Source organism: Rissa tridactyla, chromosome 7 (assembly GCF_028500815.1).
Source record: "Rissa tridactyla isolate bRisTri1 chromosome 7, bRisTri1.patW.cur.20221130, whole genome shotgun sequence".
Taxonomy (NCBI): domain Eukaryota; kingdom Metazoa; phylum Chordata; class Aves; order Charadriiformes; family Laridae; genus Rissa; species Rissa tridactyla.
This window is the reverse complement of record NC_071472.1, coordinates 4,457,208-4,474,264: the sequence shown is the minus strand read 5'-3', so window position 1 is coordinate 4,474,264 and position 17,057 is coordinate 4,457,208. Positions and strand designations below refer to the sequence as shown.

At 50.7% G+C, this 17,057-nt stretch overlaps 1 protein-coding gene and 1 long non-coding RNA gene across 8 annotated transcripts in view; one reads left to right on the top strand and one right to left on the bottom strand.

Annotated features, from left to right (window-relative positions):
* The window catches only part of ZEB2 (zinc finger E-box binding homeobox 2), a 116,958-nt gene extending 100,960 nt beyond the window's left edge, over positions 1-15,998 (bottom strand). For 3 of the 7 annotated variants that reach the window (XM_054208169.1, XM_054208172.1, XM_054208174.1), the window contains exons 1-2: positions 15,801-15,998; positions 12,991-13,131 (exon numbers count right to left, since the gene is read on the bottom strand). In XM_054208169.1, the coding sequence (XP_054064144.1) occupies positions 12,991-13,063 (73 nt within the window). In that variant the 5' untranslated portion in view covers positions 13,064-13,131; positions 15,801-15,998. Of the gene's footprint in view, positions 1-596; positions 810-6,596; positions 6,664-6,851; positions 6,976-12,990; positions 13,132-15,800 lie in introns of those variants that run through there. The other 4 variants (XM_054208167.1, XM_054208168.1, XM_054208175.1 and 1 more) reach the window with 3 other exon arrangements.
* Positions 13,702-16,144, top strand: LOC128912390 (uncharacterized). Its single transcript, XR_008467617.1, has 3 exons — positions 13,702-15,304; positions 15,401-15,478; positions 16,068-16,144. It is a non-coding gene; the product is annotated as an uncharacterized LOC128912390 (long non-coding RNA).
* The last annotated feature ends 913 nt before the right edge of the window (positions 16,145-17,057 follow it).

The window sequence follows — 17,057 nt, the reverse complement described above, 5'->3', positions numbered from 1 at the left end:
CAAATGATCAAAGAAGAAATAAATCTTTTACCCTTATAAGACTTTTTTTTTTTTTTTAAACTGAAATCCCATTTTTTAACTGGATAACAGTTAAGAGGCTACCGGCCACCTCTCTTTTTCATTTCTTTTTTTTTTTTTTTCTGGGAGCTACGTTTTAAATGTTTGCTGCATGGATATTGGGCAGACAAATGGATCTGTAGTTCTTGGGAGCAAAAGCTTTTAAAATAAAGTTTGTGTGCGGTATACGAAAACATATTGTTTGGAATTTAAGTTCTAATATCTAGGAATAAACAGAGCATTAAATCAAGCAAAACTGTGACAAGGCCAATATGCACATGGATGATGCCAGCGAGGCATCTCCAGCCCTTTGTTCACAGCTTAACAAAACTCTGCCGTCACACCACTTTAGCTCAACAGTGCCTGTCGAATGGGCATCAGCAGATCAGCCAATGCCTGTCACACACACAGCTGAAAAACTGTTTGAAAGCAAGGCTTACTTTAGCACAAGGCTGGTAGGAAAAGTGAGAGGGATTTTTAATCATCTGGTAAAGGCTACATATAGATATTTAGGGGGGAAAAAAATAGTCTATACATACATATATATATTATCAGTGCTCTTCCCCAGGAGAGCAACACAGTGTTGCTCTTTTTCGCCTTTAAGGAAGGAATGGGTCTGATGGTGTTGCCCGTTCCTCGCTGTGCTGCTCCTTTCCACGCTACGTAAAATGTGGGATTATTTTCCAAGAAGTACAATTCTGTCCGAGGTGGGGGAGTGTCACAGGGAACGACGCCGATTTGGCCAATAATCTCTTAAAAATTAATTTTCACATCCTTCTACTTGGATTCTCGCCCCCCCCCCCCCCCCCCCCCGCCAACATCCCGTGACAGAGGATAAATGAAATAACATATTCGAGGAAATGTTTGTTTTGATTCTAATGCAATTATCTTTGCAGATGAACGTCTTTCTGGGTTGGTTGAGGGGTTGGGTGTTGCTGGTGGTTTTTTTTTGAGCTGATCAAAATATGTTTTCGTTGGTATTAACAACCTTCTCCCTCTCTCTTAACAGCCGGAGCGCAGAAACGCGACGCTGCTCCGCAACGTACCGCAGCAAAAGCAGCTTGTTAGCGACGCCAACTTCGCTTTTTGTTTTACAACACCTTTTTGCCCCACTTTATGGGGTTGGTTTTATTTTTTACGCACACACCCCCCCCCACACACACACACACACCCCCCTGCCCAAAACGGCATCCTCCGGGGACTCATCCCAGCGCTCATCCCCTCCGCGGCCGCTCGGGGCGGGGAGGAGCGGGGCGGTCCGGGGAGGGGGATGCGGAGGGGACGGAGGGGGATGCGGAGGGGTCCTGGGGGAGCCGGGGGACGGCGGGGGGGGGACAGGACACGGCAGCCCCGGGTGTTGAACCCTCTCCCCCTGCCTGCCCGCCGCTGCTGTCAGCTCGCTGCCTGCACTTTAGCTGTCTCTTTCCCAGTCCCTACCCTGTCAGTTTCTGGCCTGCCAATTTCAACTTGAAGCTTGACTGGGCTGATTTGATGCAAATACCTCCAGGGAAAACCCTGAAACTGATGAACAGTTATGTCAAGTCGATTTTGCACCATCGGGAAAAGGTAACCTCTGCGAGAAAAAAAAACAACAAGGTTAAAGAGACAAGGGCTTTTCACGTGTAATACCACTGCTGCACATCTCGTTCACTGTTTACCATCCCTCAGAAATTGTAACTGTCAGAATTAGTCCTAATTGCAGATGCGAAAGCTGCCATTATAATAAAAACAGAGGCAGTGCAGGCATTAAATGTAGCAGCCTAATTTGTGAGACTACTGAAAAGGTAGAGTAAATGAATATTTCATTACTTTAATTACCAGGGACTACTCTTTTCTTGCTGTCTTATGATAAGTGTTGCTGTAACTAGCAACAGCAAACATCCACTAAAACATAAAGTGCAATAATAGTACTGCTGTCAGGATCGCTGCTTTAAAATACGAGCGGGGAGGGGGGGAAAGGGGGAAATATAATGGTTTATCTATTTCTTAGAGATCCGCAGGAGTAGGAGATGGAAACTCGTTTAACGTCAAAAAACAAAGAGGCGAGTAAACAGGTTTTAGTCAAAGAAAATAATGGCCCGGAGGATGGGGGGGGGGGGGGGGGAGATGTGGGGGGGAAGTTGAGGACACACTTGAAATCCCAGAGCCCGGAGGAGCGGCGGGCAGCGCGGAGCCGCTTCTCCTCCTCTCCCTCCCTCCTGGGAGCAAAGTTTGGGGCTGCGCCGCCGCGGAAGCACGGCTGGGGACCGGGGGAGGGGGCGGGGGGGAGCGACGGAGGGGACCGACCCCCCCGGGAGCAGCCGGGCGGCCCCGCCGGCGTTCCTCCCCTCGCCCCGGGGAGGGCTTTGCTCGCCACCGCCGGGTGACAGCGCCCGGGCAGCGTGTCTGTGTGTTGTGTCGTCGTCGTCCCCCCCCCGCCCCAAAGATGTGGTTGACACCTCTGCCCTGTGGGTCGGGGAGGGCGAGGAGGCTCCGCAACCCCCCGCCCAAGCGCACCGCGCCTGCGGCTGCCCGCTTCGCACCGCGGCGCTCCGCGGGGGCGGCGGCTCTCGATCCGCACGGGTTGGAGGAGGGGGTCCCGGGGGGGGGAGCCGGCAGCATCCCGGCTTTTGGGGGGTGTGTGTGGGGGGCTGCCCTGGGCGCCCCCCCCCCCCCCCGCCCCGTCGGGGATGCCCTGCCCGGGGCCAACGGCTCCGCCCGCCCCGGCCCCCGTTACCCCGCACCGAGCCCCCCCCTCCCGCCCGCCCCGTCGGGGATGCCCTGCCCGGGGCCAACCGCTCCGCCCGCCCCGGGGCCGCCCCGGCCCCCGCTGCCCCGCACCGAGCCCCCCCCCGCCCAGCTCCGCTCCCCGTCGGGGGCCGCTGCCCGCCCGGCCGCCGCTGCCGGCCCCGCCGCTCCCGCCAGACCCGGGGAAATTTGTCAACAATTCGCAACCACTCTGGTAATTACATTCCTGGAATCCGCAGCGATAGATGTAAAGATAGGAAGCTGCCTTGACTTTCCGCTTGGAATAACCGTCCCTGTTTGCAGCCACCTATTCCTCTCGCTAGTCCTTCCTGACCATATTCCCCCCCGCCACGATTCCCTTCCGCCTCCTACTTTTCTGCCACTGGGATCTCCAAAAACATACGTGACGAGCCGCTGTGCCTTGCTCCTGTCCTCACTCCCTGTCCGAGGAGGCACCAGCTCCCTTCTCGCCTTTGTGTCCCCATGTCCCCAACCCAACTTTCCTGTCAAGGACCCGAAAAATATGCAAGGCTTGCACCGCCGCTGAGAAGCAGGACAAAGTTTAACTTCTCTGTTGGCAGCCGGAGAATAACTCCCGGGCAGAATTCGAGCAAAAGATCTGATTTGCTGAATTCTGCTCTTTGATTTGTATTTGTATGTTATTGCTACTGCTAAGGTTGTTGCCAACCTCAATTAGATCACAAATGAGATCAGTTTAATTCAACTCCCAAACTGTGACCTGACCATGGTCTGAAAGTATTCAAAAACGCGTTTTAAGCCTTCCTTTGATTTCAAAAGGAATACTGCATGCTTGGTCATTCATACAAATAACATAAAACGTAATTATGGGATGATTTGGCAGATGACATTCCTGCCAAACGACGCTCCATGCCAGATACTGTAATGCTACGGCTGCTGTCCTGGTGCCCGAGCGCACAGCACCCTTGTGTAAGGTGGGAGCAATGGGGTGTGCGCGCTGTCGAGGTTGTTTCGACGTATTTGGGGAGGTAAAAGCAACAGCAACGACCGCACCGCATTAACCGCCCCCCCCCCCCCCCCCAGTTAGAAACTGCTGTATCACTTGGAGGGGAAGTGGATCCGCGCTATCAAATCACCAGGAGGCTGTGACAAAGGGAGCTTGCAGCTTGACACACGGGTAACAACATAGCAAACACCTTTAATTCTGTCATGTCTCATACCCTTTGCTTTCTCACACGTTTGTGGCTGCTCTAACATTGACACCTACACTTTAAAAAGAAAAAAAAAGAAAAAAAAAAAAAGAAAAGAAAAGAACCCTTGACAACAAAAATCCCCAAATGAAGCAAACTTACTCACGATAAAAAAAAGAAACACCTGTAAAGTTATTCTTATGCCCAGCAAAAATAACTAACTTATTAACTCCTTCTTCTAATGGCTCAGAAAAGGGGAGGAAGCAGCTTTCTTGCCCCAAAAAGTTCACTTTTGGGAACATGAAGCCCCTGGAAAGCTGATGGCTGTCCTTCAAGGCCTGGGAGCCCGGAGTTAACGGGAAGCCACTTGCGCAGGTTTGCCGGCGTAACTTCTCAGCTATGCTGCTGCTCGAGTGCGAATCCTAAATTGACCTTCCCCTCTTAGCAACGCTTGCGAGATTTCCTAGAGAGGTTTTGGGATACGTTGTGTGTGTGGGGATGGACACAGAGTGTGTAAACCTGTGTATACGTATAGGTGTGTATCTATACATGCGTATAGATAAGCCCTCACTGATGGAGGAGGCTTTCGTGGCGATGCCTCCTAGCTCTTCCCGGCCCTGGATCTGATGGATTGCCCCCGAAAGATCCAACTGCCACCAAGTAAAAGATGTGTCAAGTCGAGGGGCTGCTATGGCTTCAGCAATGCCACCTCCTCGCCTGTGTGTCCCCCTCCCTGGAGCCCCCCTTGCCAGGCCTGGTACCTGCAGGGCCAGCGCAGGGCCCCGGAGAGCAGAAGGAGTTAACACTTTTTCCAGCATTACTGGGTAGGTTAATATCACAGCTGCTTGGTAAAGCATTATCCAGCACCTCACTTAACAAAAGCCTGCTTTTGCAAACAGACTCCTACTTTTCCCCAAGTGTCCAAAGGTGTTTACTGAAGTAAATCTGCCTAAATCCTCCATTGCTTGGGTCATGGGGGTGGTTAGGAGGGTGGAAGGTGTAGAGATAATCTCTTTTTGTAAATTCTGCAAATCTTCTGGGAAAAAAATCAGGAATCTGTGTCACATGCTTCTGTTCAACTGGTAACATCTCGGTTAGTGTGCTCCTTATGAGTGAAATCTGCCATAGCGGCTACAGGAAAATAAGACATCCCTCCCGCTCCTCATTGTTCAAACTCTTCTTCCCTCTCGAAGTTGCTTTAGCACGTTTAATCTATTTGCTGATGGGGAGGGGGGGGAACCGGTTAGGCTCTTAAAAGTGGTTTCTGGGAAAAAAAGAAATAATAATAAAAAAAATGACAGTTTGGTCGGCAGGAGATAGTGTAGTTGAAAACTTGTCACTTGAGATTTCTGCACTAGCCCGGTTATTCCAACACCAGCAACTGCATATTACTTTTTACATGTTGCAAATAGAGGCAAACAACACAGGAAATTTTGACAGCTCTGCCTGAAAGGGCTTAAATACTTCTCAGTAAGCAGGATCCAGTTATAAATAAACCTTCTCTTGGTGAGAAAAAAGTGGCTACGACCAAAGACCTCACCATTTTTAAAAAAAAAAAAACCTGTCTGATTAAAAGCACTGAAGGGCTTGTGAAGAACAAACAAACGAGCAAATCTGGGATGGGGGGTGTGGGGGGGGAAAACAGAGGGACAAGGTCGGGGGGGGGGGGCAGCCAGAAAATGTCCATGAACGTGACTCCGAAACCCCACGAGGGAGCCCAGGGAGAGAAACTTCCACAAATCTCGCCTTCCTCCTCCTCCTCCTCCGTGCGCATTTTCTGGTGCCGCCGAGGATTTGCTGAGTTGCTGCTTTTCCCCGTTGGGTCGGGGCAGGCCGGGCCGGTCGCCAGCCCGGGGACACCCCCGCCACCGCGTCTGCCCCCCCCACCCCTCCGCCTTCTCCCCCCAGCATCGCCACCTCTCCCAGCCGCCAAACCACCCAGCCCGAGCCTTCCACAGCACCAAAAAAAAAAACCCAAAAATATATATAGATATAAAAAAATATCTTTACGTAGGGAGCAAGGGCCGATTTTTTCCCCGCTAAATCTGCTCGCCGGTGGTGGCCAAACCGGCCTCACCCCCAGCCGCCCCCGCTCCCCCAAGGTCATGGTGAGTAAACAATAATAGTAATTAAAACAAAATAATAGGCAGCAGTCAAGAGCTGAGAGTACACACACCTGACCCTAACTATAACAGACTTCTCAGAGTAGAATTTGATCCCTCTCTGACACTTTCTACCTCAAGTGTTAGAGCGAGTGGCCATGAATAGTACAGGCATGCCATCTTGTAACACTATCTGCCTGTCAGAAGAGCCAAGGCTGGGTAGAGCAGGATCTATATAAGGCTTGTAACTAGGGGAAGCCCAACAAACAGCTACAAACACCTAAGTTATTTTACTCAGCCTCCACCCTTCTGCTTTTTCCCCCCTTCTTCTCACTCTCTTTTTTTTTTCTTTTCATCTTGGCTTTCTGTTGCAGAATGCAAATGTAGCCTGCCGGCGGTGAATGGGCTGAATTGTGATTAAGAAGAAGAAGAGCTCCTTTCTTTGTTCTCCCCTCAGGGGATGTTTACTGGGAGAGACACAGCGGATCAGATATGAAAGGCATTCAGGTCAGCATTGATGTGAGCGAAAGTGAAATCATACCTAAGGCATTCAAAAGACCGCCGTGTCAGGGGTTCAGCTAACGGTGCATCTACTGTGTGTGTCTTCCCTGTTAGGCACAGGAAAAAAAATAAATAAAAATAATAATAATAAAAAAAACCTCTCCACAAACAGGCGTTTTTAAAAATTACAACAGAAATTATAGAGAGAGGGAAAGAAACAAACAAACAAACAAAAACAACCAACCAACACAACCAAAAAACCAAACCACCACCAAAAAGTTTTCCCTCGCTTTACCTCCCGAGCAGAAGCTCCAAGACTTTAGTGCTCTTTTCCCTTATGGATCACGGACGGAACAGGTCAGCTTGCATTAATTGTAGCTCTTGGGATCAGCATCGTTTTTAGGGGGAAATGATCTCGTCTGGAATGTGAACCGTTATTTTTAGGCGGACCTATACATACCATATCTATGCGTATACCATATAGGCAGGCATAGGTGTACATGCATGTATACATGTATCCCTCTATTTGAGTTTCAGTAAGCTGCGTGGCTTACTTATTCGGATACGAAACACGAAACACGAAAATCGTTTCTTGCCTCCCTCAGAAGCAACTTCAATGATAAAGGAGAGCGTGGCATATCAAAACAGCACAGCACACCTTAAAAAGTAATCTTTTATCGACTTGGAAACTCCTAGAAACACTTTGCTGAAAGCTCGCAGCCTAAGAAGACGGTAACCGCAGGCGTAAGAAGTTGGTGCGCAGCTATTTAAGTTAAACTGCTTCAAGAAAAAGTCTAGGCATTGTCATTCTTTTCATTAAAAATGCTTGATGAAGAAATATTTGGGTCTTGCTTTTTTTTTTTTTTGCCTTCTTTTTTTAAAAGTTTATACTTCTCACAGCCTAAATATTCCCTCAATAGACTTTCCAAGTGGTTAGCTGACGCTGTTGGCATAAACAGAGATATGCAAATATATAGGGAAAAAATCGCAAATTACAGTTAAGCATACAAAGAGTTAGGAGGTGGCTGCCTTTACAGGGGCTGAAATGAAAATGAAAACGAGAAATCACTAAAAAAAAGCCTAAAAAAATTAAGGGACTGGACTGGGTGTCGTGTGCAGTAACCATCCCCACTATTCTGAATTTGTTTCCACCTTCAGACCCTTAGTTAAAATATATTGTTTGTCTAATGCTCACATCTGCTTTAATGGTGACGTTTAATTCTGAAATATTTTCAACTAGTGTTTCTGCATCACGGATTTCTCTCCTTTTTCTCTCTAGTCTAAAAAGACAACTAAAGAGCAATCAAAAAGGTGTCTGACTTGGCCATTCAGACAATTGCACCCTTGTGGGAATGCTGGAATGAATGGTACAGTGGACACCCCAGCACTATTGACGTTATAAACATGTAAATGAAACACATTAGGGCAGACAATCAATTGTCTGTGAGCACTGCAAACCTGCACTCCCTTTCTGTGTGACAGGCACAAAATAGTGTCTACCTTGGGAAGCCATGGTCTTGGAGAAAAAAAGGACAAAGAGTTCTCTTTCACAGAGGAGAAAATGCACCTTAAAAGCACTGGGATAATGCAGATGCCAAAAACTGTTGTGAGGCGAAGAATTTCCTATTTCTTGGAATGAATGTGGGGCTGCTGTAAAAGAATCAACACCCTTCTTTCCACTCTAAAGGGAGACGCACATTTTTCTTGGGGAATATTACCAGCCTGTCCTGAGAGCTTGCATCTCAGTCTTCCATATATTTTTCCTACCTTGGGCAGTTGGCTATGTATAATTATCGATAATTAACTTGTAATGGTTTCCTTAATTCCCTCCCCCCCTTTTCAAATATGGCTTTTCCAGGCATCAAATGCCTTTTTTCTTACAGCAATTAGAAAACCCTCCAAAAGTTTCCTTGCGAAGCATGTGCAATAAGCAAAAGCCAGTAAGTACCGAACGGTCACAAATGGGCAAACAGTAAATCAGGCACTAATCTCCAAATTCGCTGGTTTTCTGGAAATTCGGGATAAAACAAATAGATCAGCCTTGACACAGAAAACAACCTCCTCTGCTCCATGTCACAGCTCCGTCTGGACATGAATCCGCACCGAGAAAAATGTAGCTGGATAATCATCACGCCCTGGTCACCCGCGTTTATGGCATTAATTTTTAATACCTATCTCCAGGTGCTTTTCTGGAGGTAGGACATTCGTCTCTCCCTACCCCGGTAACCAACTCTGGAAGTAATCTCCTCGCAACGGATTCCCAGCCCTGCAGAGGTCCCCGGGAACAGGAGCGCTCCCAGATGCCCGCTCTGCCTTGTGCCACCTGAATTTCACAAAAAGCAGCTTTTCTCCTCACACCCGAGCCTCAGTCTAGCTACCTCCAAACTTCTCCAGGCAGGGAAGACAAGCTTCACTTCCCACTCACTAAAGGCAGCAGGCTGGCTTTTTTTTTTTTTATTCCTTCTTTCCCCCCCCCCCCCCTCTTTTTCAAGTGGGAAGTGAAGGAGGTTCCCCCCCCCCCCGCCCCTTCCCCAGCATCCCCGAAAGGAGGGTGGGTGGGTATCTCTTTTTTGGGGGGGGAAAGGCTCTGAGCAAGTATAATCGTGTCTGCTTGTTTGGTCTGTGTTCTGCCTCGGATCAGACGCCCTGAAAGCATTGAACTTTCTCCCTTTTCTTTACAACTGGAAGCGAGATGGCAAAGGAATCAAAGAGAGCTGTTTACTGAAAGTTTGGAGTAAATTAGGTCCAACTTTCCCCCCTTCCCCGCCTTCCTGGGGATTTTATTTTTTTAGAGAGGGGAGAGGAAAGGCAGACGGGGGGGGGGGGGGGGGGGAACCCACCCTACCAACGCCAAACCACCAAGGAGAAGGAGCGAGGCGGCTCATCAGCTGAGGCATGGCAGGGCAGGGCGCTCGGCCGGCCGGACAGCGCTGCCCGCCCGGCTCCCCGCTCCGCGCCGCTCCGCGCCTCTCCGCGCCGGCCGCCAGCGCAGCCCCCGCCTCCGCGGGCCGCCCGTGCGGAAAAGGGGGCTCGCTGCCCTCTCCTCCTCCACCTCCTCCTCCTCCTCCTCCTTCCTCCTCCTCCTCTGCCGCCACTTCTCTCCCGAGTGAAAGTGCCGCGAAGTGAGTCAGGCGCTGGGAATCATCTGACCCAACTTCCCGCAGCTCCGCCGCATTCCTGGGCTGCCGCTCCGCGCACCTCCCGCCCCGCTTTCGGGGTCCTCTCTCCTTCCCATCCCTCCCTCCTGCCCCCCATCCACCCCCTCCCCGGGCGGGGGGGGGGGGGGGGGGGGCTCACCCCTCATTGATTCCCACAGCCACCACCCCCGCCCCCCCCGCACACCTCTCCTTCACTCCAGCAGCTCTGATCAAGCCCGTTATCTTGGAAAATCCCCGAGTTTTCCTCTTTCCTACCCTATTTAGCTGCGCCGTAATTTTCAGCCAGCCCCGTTATCTCTGCCCGAGCCTTGCCCATCCTCGCACACAGGCAGAGACACGCACGCAGGCGGGGAGCAGGCTGAGGCATTAGTTGGATTATTCTGTTTTGTCCCCGTCTGTAATTTGTGTGTGATCGCACTCACACTCCCCCAGCTTCCTTGATGACCACCTATTTTTTAATTATTTTTTTTTTTTTTTGGAGGGGGGGGGGCGGCTTTTTAAATTTGTTTGGGTTCTGCTGCGTTTCTAAGGAATTTCTGTTTGATTTCGATAAGCATCACCGTTTCTGGTGTTATCAGCAAAGACACAAGCTCAGAAGTGACATCTTTTCCACGAATCCAGGAAAGGAGAAAAATCCACTCAGTCCAGATAAATCCTGGGCAATTCCCAAGGGGAAAGGCAGTGGATACGTGCTTGTCCAGAAAGAGAAAATGAAGAAAAAAAAAAAAAAAACAAACCCAAACAACAAACCAACCCTAACCAAAACCACCCTCGCTCGTCTACCTGCTTCTCAGAACCAGGACATCTCTTACTCAGAAATGAATGAAATTACGGAGCACAAAGAGAAAAGAGTGGACAGATAGACAGAAAGTCGAGAATTAATTTCCACCACCCACCCCCACCCCCCGTCTTGGCCAGAGCAAGACACTGAAGGGAGAAGTTAGACCTCCGCGTAACCAGCGCACACACTTGCAATGAAGTTTGCAGGATCTTTAAGCGGTTACCTTAAAAAAAAATCGCAATTAAACTTTCGACTCCCAAGCGTGGTGGCTTCCCAAGTTAGTGCAGTTCCCTGGAAACACACTTTTGCATGGGAGCAACAAGAATCGGTGCCACCACCCCGGTCCATACGTGGTCCCAAAGACCTGGCTGCAATACCAGGGCGTACAGGCTGCAGTCCTGCTGTCCCGGGCAAACACAGGCATCCAGCTTTTTAAATCTTGGGGTGGATTTTGTTTTCTTTTTCTTTTTCTTTTTTTTTTTTTTATCTTTTTTTGCGACTCAAATCGTGTCGAGAAAATATTAAACACGTAGGCGCATCCCTCATCACAGAGCGTGTGAGGGGTTTAACACGCTAAACTAATAATCTTGGATGAAAAAGCGAGGAGGCTGAAGAAGAAGAAGAATAAAACCCCCCTCAAACACTCGGAATATTCTTTACTGCAAAAGAGCACTTCTGGATGCGTTGCTTTAAATCTCATTCTCTTTTTCTCTCAAAAATGACTGTTTAACATAAGAAAAAAGGCTACTTGACACAAAGCTTTTGTTATCCAGTTGATCAGCAACGTGCTTTAGATACTTGTAAGGGGAAAAAAGCCCCACAACAGACATTGATTTTAGAAAATCAATAACCAACATTTAATAAAAAGAACAGAGGAAACACAAGAGAGGAGAGGGAAACATTACGTGTAATTTTAATGTCTACTAAATTACCCAGAGATGAGGGGAAGGGGAGGTCTCCTCTGTGAGGACCACCTTAAATAATGACAGACACAAGAGTAAAGGGTGGTGGTGGAGGGGGAGAGACTTTAAAAAAAGATAACAAGGAACGGATCCTTGGGAAGCTGCTCGGAATATATTATTTTAGTTGGGGTTTTTTTGTAATACTAAGCCAAGCAAATAGATCAAAGACAACACAAAGGGAAAAGCCAGTGTAACATAACGAACAGTTTCTGACTAAAATTCCTCTATCACTCCCCCATATGGCTCGACGCCTCCACCACAACAAGAAAAAGACACACACACGCACACACACACACTCACACTCACAACCCAGAGAGAGGGAAAGGGGGGTGGTGGTCAGGATCATTTGTTTCTAATCAACATTCTCTTGTCTTTGTGTGTTTTTTTGGTTGTTGTTGTTGTGTGTGTGTCCCCCCCACACACACACTCTCCTTCGCCCCCCCTTTCCTCCACCTCTCCACTTAAATGAAGTAGCTGAGCTATAAGCGCACGGGTTCAGGTTCACACAAATAATCTTCCTTCCTCCGGCTCCTCCAGAGGAAAGTTGTTGAAAGTGGGGCCGGGATGGCCATGCGAGGGGCTGCGGGTGGGGAAGGAGGGGGTGGGAGGGTGGGGAGGGGGGGGTTGGCGGTAGGGGGGAGAGACCATCAACCGGAGGAGAAAGGCAAAAGAAACTCCGGCAGGGACGGGGAGAGCCGGAGAAAGAGAGACCCACAACCAAGTGAGAGCTGCCAAATGTGAAATCAGCCCAGAACACCGCGTCCCACTGAGCCCCGGCCCTCCGCGCCCGGCGGAGACCGGGGGAGAGGGCAACTATGGACAATTGGGCACCAAACTCATTAGTATTATTAATTATTAGGGAGGAGGAAGTTTCATTTTCGAGTCCCTAACAATAAAAAAAAAAAAAGAGAGAGAGAGAGAGAGGAGTCGCTCACTGGGTGCCAGCCTGCCTCGGGGTTCTCACGCTGCCGGGTTTTTTCCCAGGGCCGGCTGCCCTCCCGCCCCGCTCCGCGCCTCTCCGCGCCTCTCCGCGCCCCCCGCCGCCCCCGGACCCTGACAGCCACCCGAAACACCCCGTGTTGGGGCTGGGGGGGGCGGGGGGGGGGGACGGGAGAGAGAGGGGAAGGAAGCGCCGGGCGAAGCGGGCCGCCGCCGCCACCTCCCCGCCGCTCCGCCGCCGCGGGGCACCGGCCCGCCCGCTCCGCGCCCGCGCAACAAACTTTGGGGCGCGGCGGCGGCGCGCTGCTACACCCCCCCTCTCCTCCACTACCACCACCCTCCCTTTCCTCACACACAATCCCCCCCCCCGCCTCTCAAAGCTCCGCCGGCGCTCCGCGGCCGCGCACCCCTCCGCGGGACAACCCCCCTCCCGCTCCGCGCTCCTTCCCCGTCCTGCCGCCGGCTTCTCCTCCTCTCTCCCCCCCCCCCCCACTCCCCACCCTCCGCGACACGAACGGCGGCCGGAAAAAGTTTGCTGGGAGGATGAAGGGGGGTGTGTGTGGGGTGGTGGTGTGTGTGGGGGGGGCGGCTTACCGTTTTTCCTCCGGGGGTTGGCTTGTTTTCGCCTCTTACACCTGGGGCCATCCGCCATGATCTGCTGCTTCATTGATAAGAGTGGATCAGATGGCAGTTGTTCGCATGGGCTCGACTCCCTGATTCAGCAGCACGCAGGCTCTATGTAAACGACCAAACACAGCGACAATGTGGGCATTGGTATATCCCATTTAAACGCAGGGCGCCAACGGGGACCCGAATTTCCACCCGCCACAGGACCCATCCACGCACACGGCGGGGTTTGCCGTGCCGGGGGAGGTGGGACGCAGACGGAGCGGGCTCCCCCCTCGCTCCCCAGCCGGGCAGATCGCTGCCTTCTTGCTTTATTTATTTATTTTTTTCGCTCCCTCTCTCTCTCTCCTCTCTCTCTCTCTCTCCTCTCTCTCTCCGTGTGTGTGTGTGTGTCTGCGTGTGTGTCTCTCTCCCTGTGTGTGTGTGTGTGTGTGTTGCACCAGCAAAGCAGATCAGAGAGAGACAAGAATTACATCTCAAATGAGTCATAACTCATGACCGTATGAGGGAATGCACAGCTTTTACAGTAGGCTGTTTGACTCAATGCTAGGCGGACCATTTCCTCCTAAAAGTACTTTAATTTGACATTAGAACTTCTTTTCGCTAGCCTTCTCTCCTTCCTTTATCTCTTCTTTTTTTAATTTCTTTTTTTTTTTTTTTTCTCCCCACAAAGTGCACTCCAGCGAAGTGACCAGAGGAGAGGGAAACATGGCTCTCCCCTGTCCTTTTGGGGTAAAGCACAGCACGGAGACCTCCCCCTCCCCCTAACAACGCGGAGTGTAATTATAAACCTCTGTCACCTTTTTAGTCAGTTTGACAATATTCAGGGTTTCCCCTGCCCCTTACTTAAACAAAGCTCCAGAGTGTCTTTTTTTTTTATTTATTTTTTTCATCCCCCCAGAAAAGAAACAGAAATCAAAACTACCGCTGTCAGAGTTTTCAGGCTTTCAGTTGGCTTTTTTTTTGTTGTTGGTTTTTTTTTTGTTTGGTTGGTTGGTTTTTTAAAAAGAAATAAAACAACCAACTTGTAAACTTTTGGACCTACTGTGTGTGCCCGGGCTGTGCAGGAGGCTCTATCTGTCAAAGGCAAAGGGCAGGAGCATTTGGTTTGCTGCAAGAACGCTCCTGAAACTCAGTCCATCTCGAAGAAGATGCTGTAGCTTTAAAGATGCTTTGACTTGAGGATTAGTTTAAACAGGGGGCTATAAAAGATGTAACAGATGCAAACTGTAAAACAAGGGCAATTAACCCTTGCTCTCCTGAGCAGGATTCCCCCCTCGCCTTCGCATCTATTGTCTTCTCCTGCACTGGGAGTTTTACATAAAAACCTAAAAAATTATTACCTGCCTTAACAATATTTTTAAAAAAATTTGCAGCAAAGTGGGCTTTTCCTCCCACCTCTTTTTTTTTTCTCCCCCCTTATGTCTTTTTACTTTGCTGGAGCTTCACACCAGGACTGAGCAGTGAAGTGTGTTGCTGCTAGGTCTTTTTTATTCTGCCTGAACTAACTCTCTTTTCAGACGTTTGCGGTTATCAAACCTGCTTGGCTAAAATAAATCTCCGAGCAGGTATGAGGATGGGAATATTGAGAGAGTGTGAACGGGGTCAGCGTGTTTCCTCACACTCTCCTGCTTGGGATTCCGCCTGGGCAGAGTGAATTGGTGGCTCTGGGGATGGGGATGGATGTGGCTGAGGAAGGAAGAGGCTGAGAAATGTGCTGGAAACTTTAGTATTTGCCAGTTATTCCCGATCCCGGAGTGGGGAATGGTGGCATCACCGTGGCAGATCTACCAGGAGATGCAGCGGAGAGGGAAGGACAGGAACCGAGGCGAGCCCGGACCCTCAGCCTGCCTCGGCAATTGGCGTTTTCATGCAAAACGACCAATGGTGAATTGTTTTAAATGCGTTTCATTACCTTCCCTGCTCCTCAGCCTCCCGCAAAAAGTTGGCAATAATTTTAAACCTGCAGATCTCGACAACACTTTTCTGCCCAGAGAACCGGCTAGCTTTTTTATAAATAGATATATATATTTTGCTTTTTGGTAAACGACTTTTAAGTTCCAGTCAGTACTTTCACTTCTTGCTTTAGGATCCCAGAAGCTAAAGTGTTACTTCACAAAATAAAAATAAAGAAATGAAACTAACTAAGCAGACAAAACAGCAAACTTTCTGTTTGGGGAAAAACACATCCTTCGCCGGGGGAGCCCTGCCCGGGGCTGGGGCTCCAGCGGTGCCCGGTCGGGCTGGCTCTGCAGGCTCTGGGCGTGCAAAGCATTAACAGGTACCTGCAAACTTTCCGAGCTGAGATGTGAAACCTGAAATTAAAAGAACTGGAGGTGGTGGATATTTAATTTCTTTCTTTTTTTTTTTTTTACAGAAGGACCAAGTCCTTTCCTAGCACTAAAACTTTTGCTGCTGCGTTGGAAAAAAGGCACCTCCCGTACCTGGCTGACAGGTAAAGGGGAGCAAAGGGGTGGTGGTGGCACAGCCACCCCGAAACTGCTCGTCCCTTCCCGGAGCGAGACCGAAGTGACTTCAGGTTTCGGTTAAAAAAATAAAAAATAAAAAAATAAAAAAAAAATAAAAAAGAGGTTTTTCGCCCCAAGTATAAACAAGCCAGAAAGAAGCTAACACGCTTAAAAAATAAAATAATAGCGAAATTAAATAAGCCCGCTAGAGCGTGAGGTGGTGTGAGAAAAGAGAAGGGGAGGAAGGAAAAAAGGGGGGGAAAAAAAAAAAAAAAAAGAGGAGAAAATGGAATTAAATTCCGAACCTACCTGCGAAGTCTTGTTTGTAGTTTTGGCCAGAAATGGTGAGAAGAAAAAGCATGAAGAAGCCGCGAAGTGGAGGAGAAAAGGTGAAGGGAGATGCAGCTCCTGGAGAAATTGTAAAAAAGCCTTGCAAAGAGTTGTCGGAAGGACCGTTATTCCTGCTGGGCAGGTTAGGACTGATCTCTTTCTGCCACTCCAGGAAACACAAACCTGGGGACGGACTGACGTGTTACGCCTCTTCTAATGACATTTTTTTCTTTTTCTTTTCTGTAGGAGCGAGAGGAGAGACCCTGAAACACACGCCACCTATCTTTGTGGGGAGGGATAATTGAAGAGCACCAAACGTGAGCATCATGTGGAAACGTGATCGCCAAGTTTCTCTCTGGGAAAGGATCTGGGATAGATTATACCTTGAAGTCTCCGCGTAAACGCTTTAGCGGCAGAAATGCATAATTCCACCTCCTCCCGCCCGCCCCCCGCCCCCCGCGCCCGCCCCCCAGCCCCGCCGCCGCTCCGCGCCTCTCCGCGCCTCTCCGCGCCCCGCACCGCATCCCACGCTGCCTCCTCGGGGGGCTGCATCTCATTCCCCGCGGCTGCAGCCCCCCGGGGATGGCGGGGGGCGGGGGGGAGCAGAGGATGCAGCCGGGGCGGGGGGGCCCCCCCGCCCCGGCTGCATCCTCTGCCCCCCCCCCCCCCCCCCCCGGGGCGCATCCTCTGCGCCCCCCCCCCCCCGTCTGCAATTTCTGCCCCCCAGGGTGTCTTTCCCCCCCACCCAGGCGGGATCCCCCGCCCCCAGGCAAGATTTTTGCCGGATCCCCCTCCCATCAGGCAGGATCCCGCCGGATCCCCTGCCCCCAGGCTGGATCCCTGCCGGTTCTTCCCCCCCCCCCCCCCCCCCCCGGCCCTGCGCCGTCCGCGGGCGGGATCCCCCCCGCCTCGCCCGCCCGCCGAGCCGGCTTGGAGTAGGGGGGGGGAAGGCGGGGGGGGGGGGGGGGCCGGTGGCGGGGCGGGGGGGCCCATCCTGCCCCGCTGCCTCCCGGTTCCCAGCCCCTTCTCGCAGCTCTCGCCTCTTGCGGAGGGGAAAACTTAAACCCCAACATAATGCCTGGAAAACTAAACTCTGGCCGGGCACCGCAAATAAGCTCCTGGCTGACTCCTGCTCCCTTTGGTTCTGTTTTATTTTTATCCTTAACGCGTTTCTTTTGGGGCGTTTTTATTTATTTTTATTTTTATCGCCCCCCCCCCCCCGCCGCCTTTCATTTC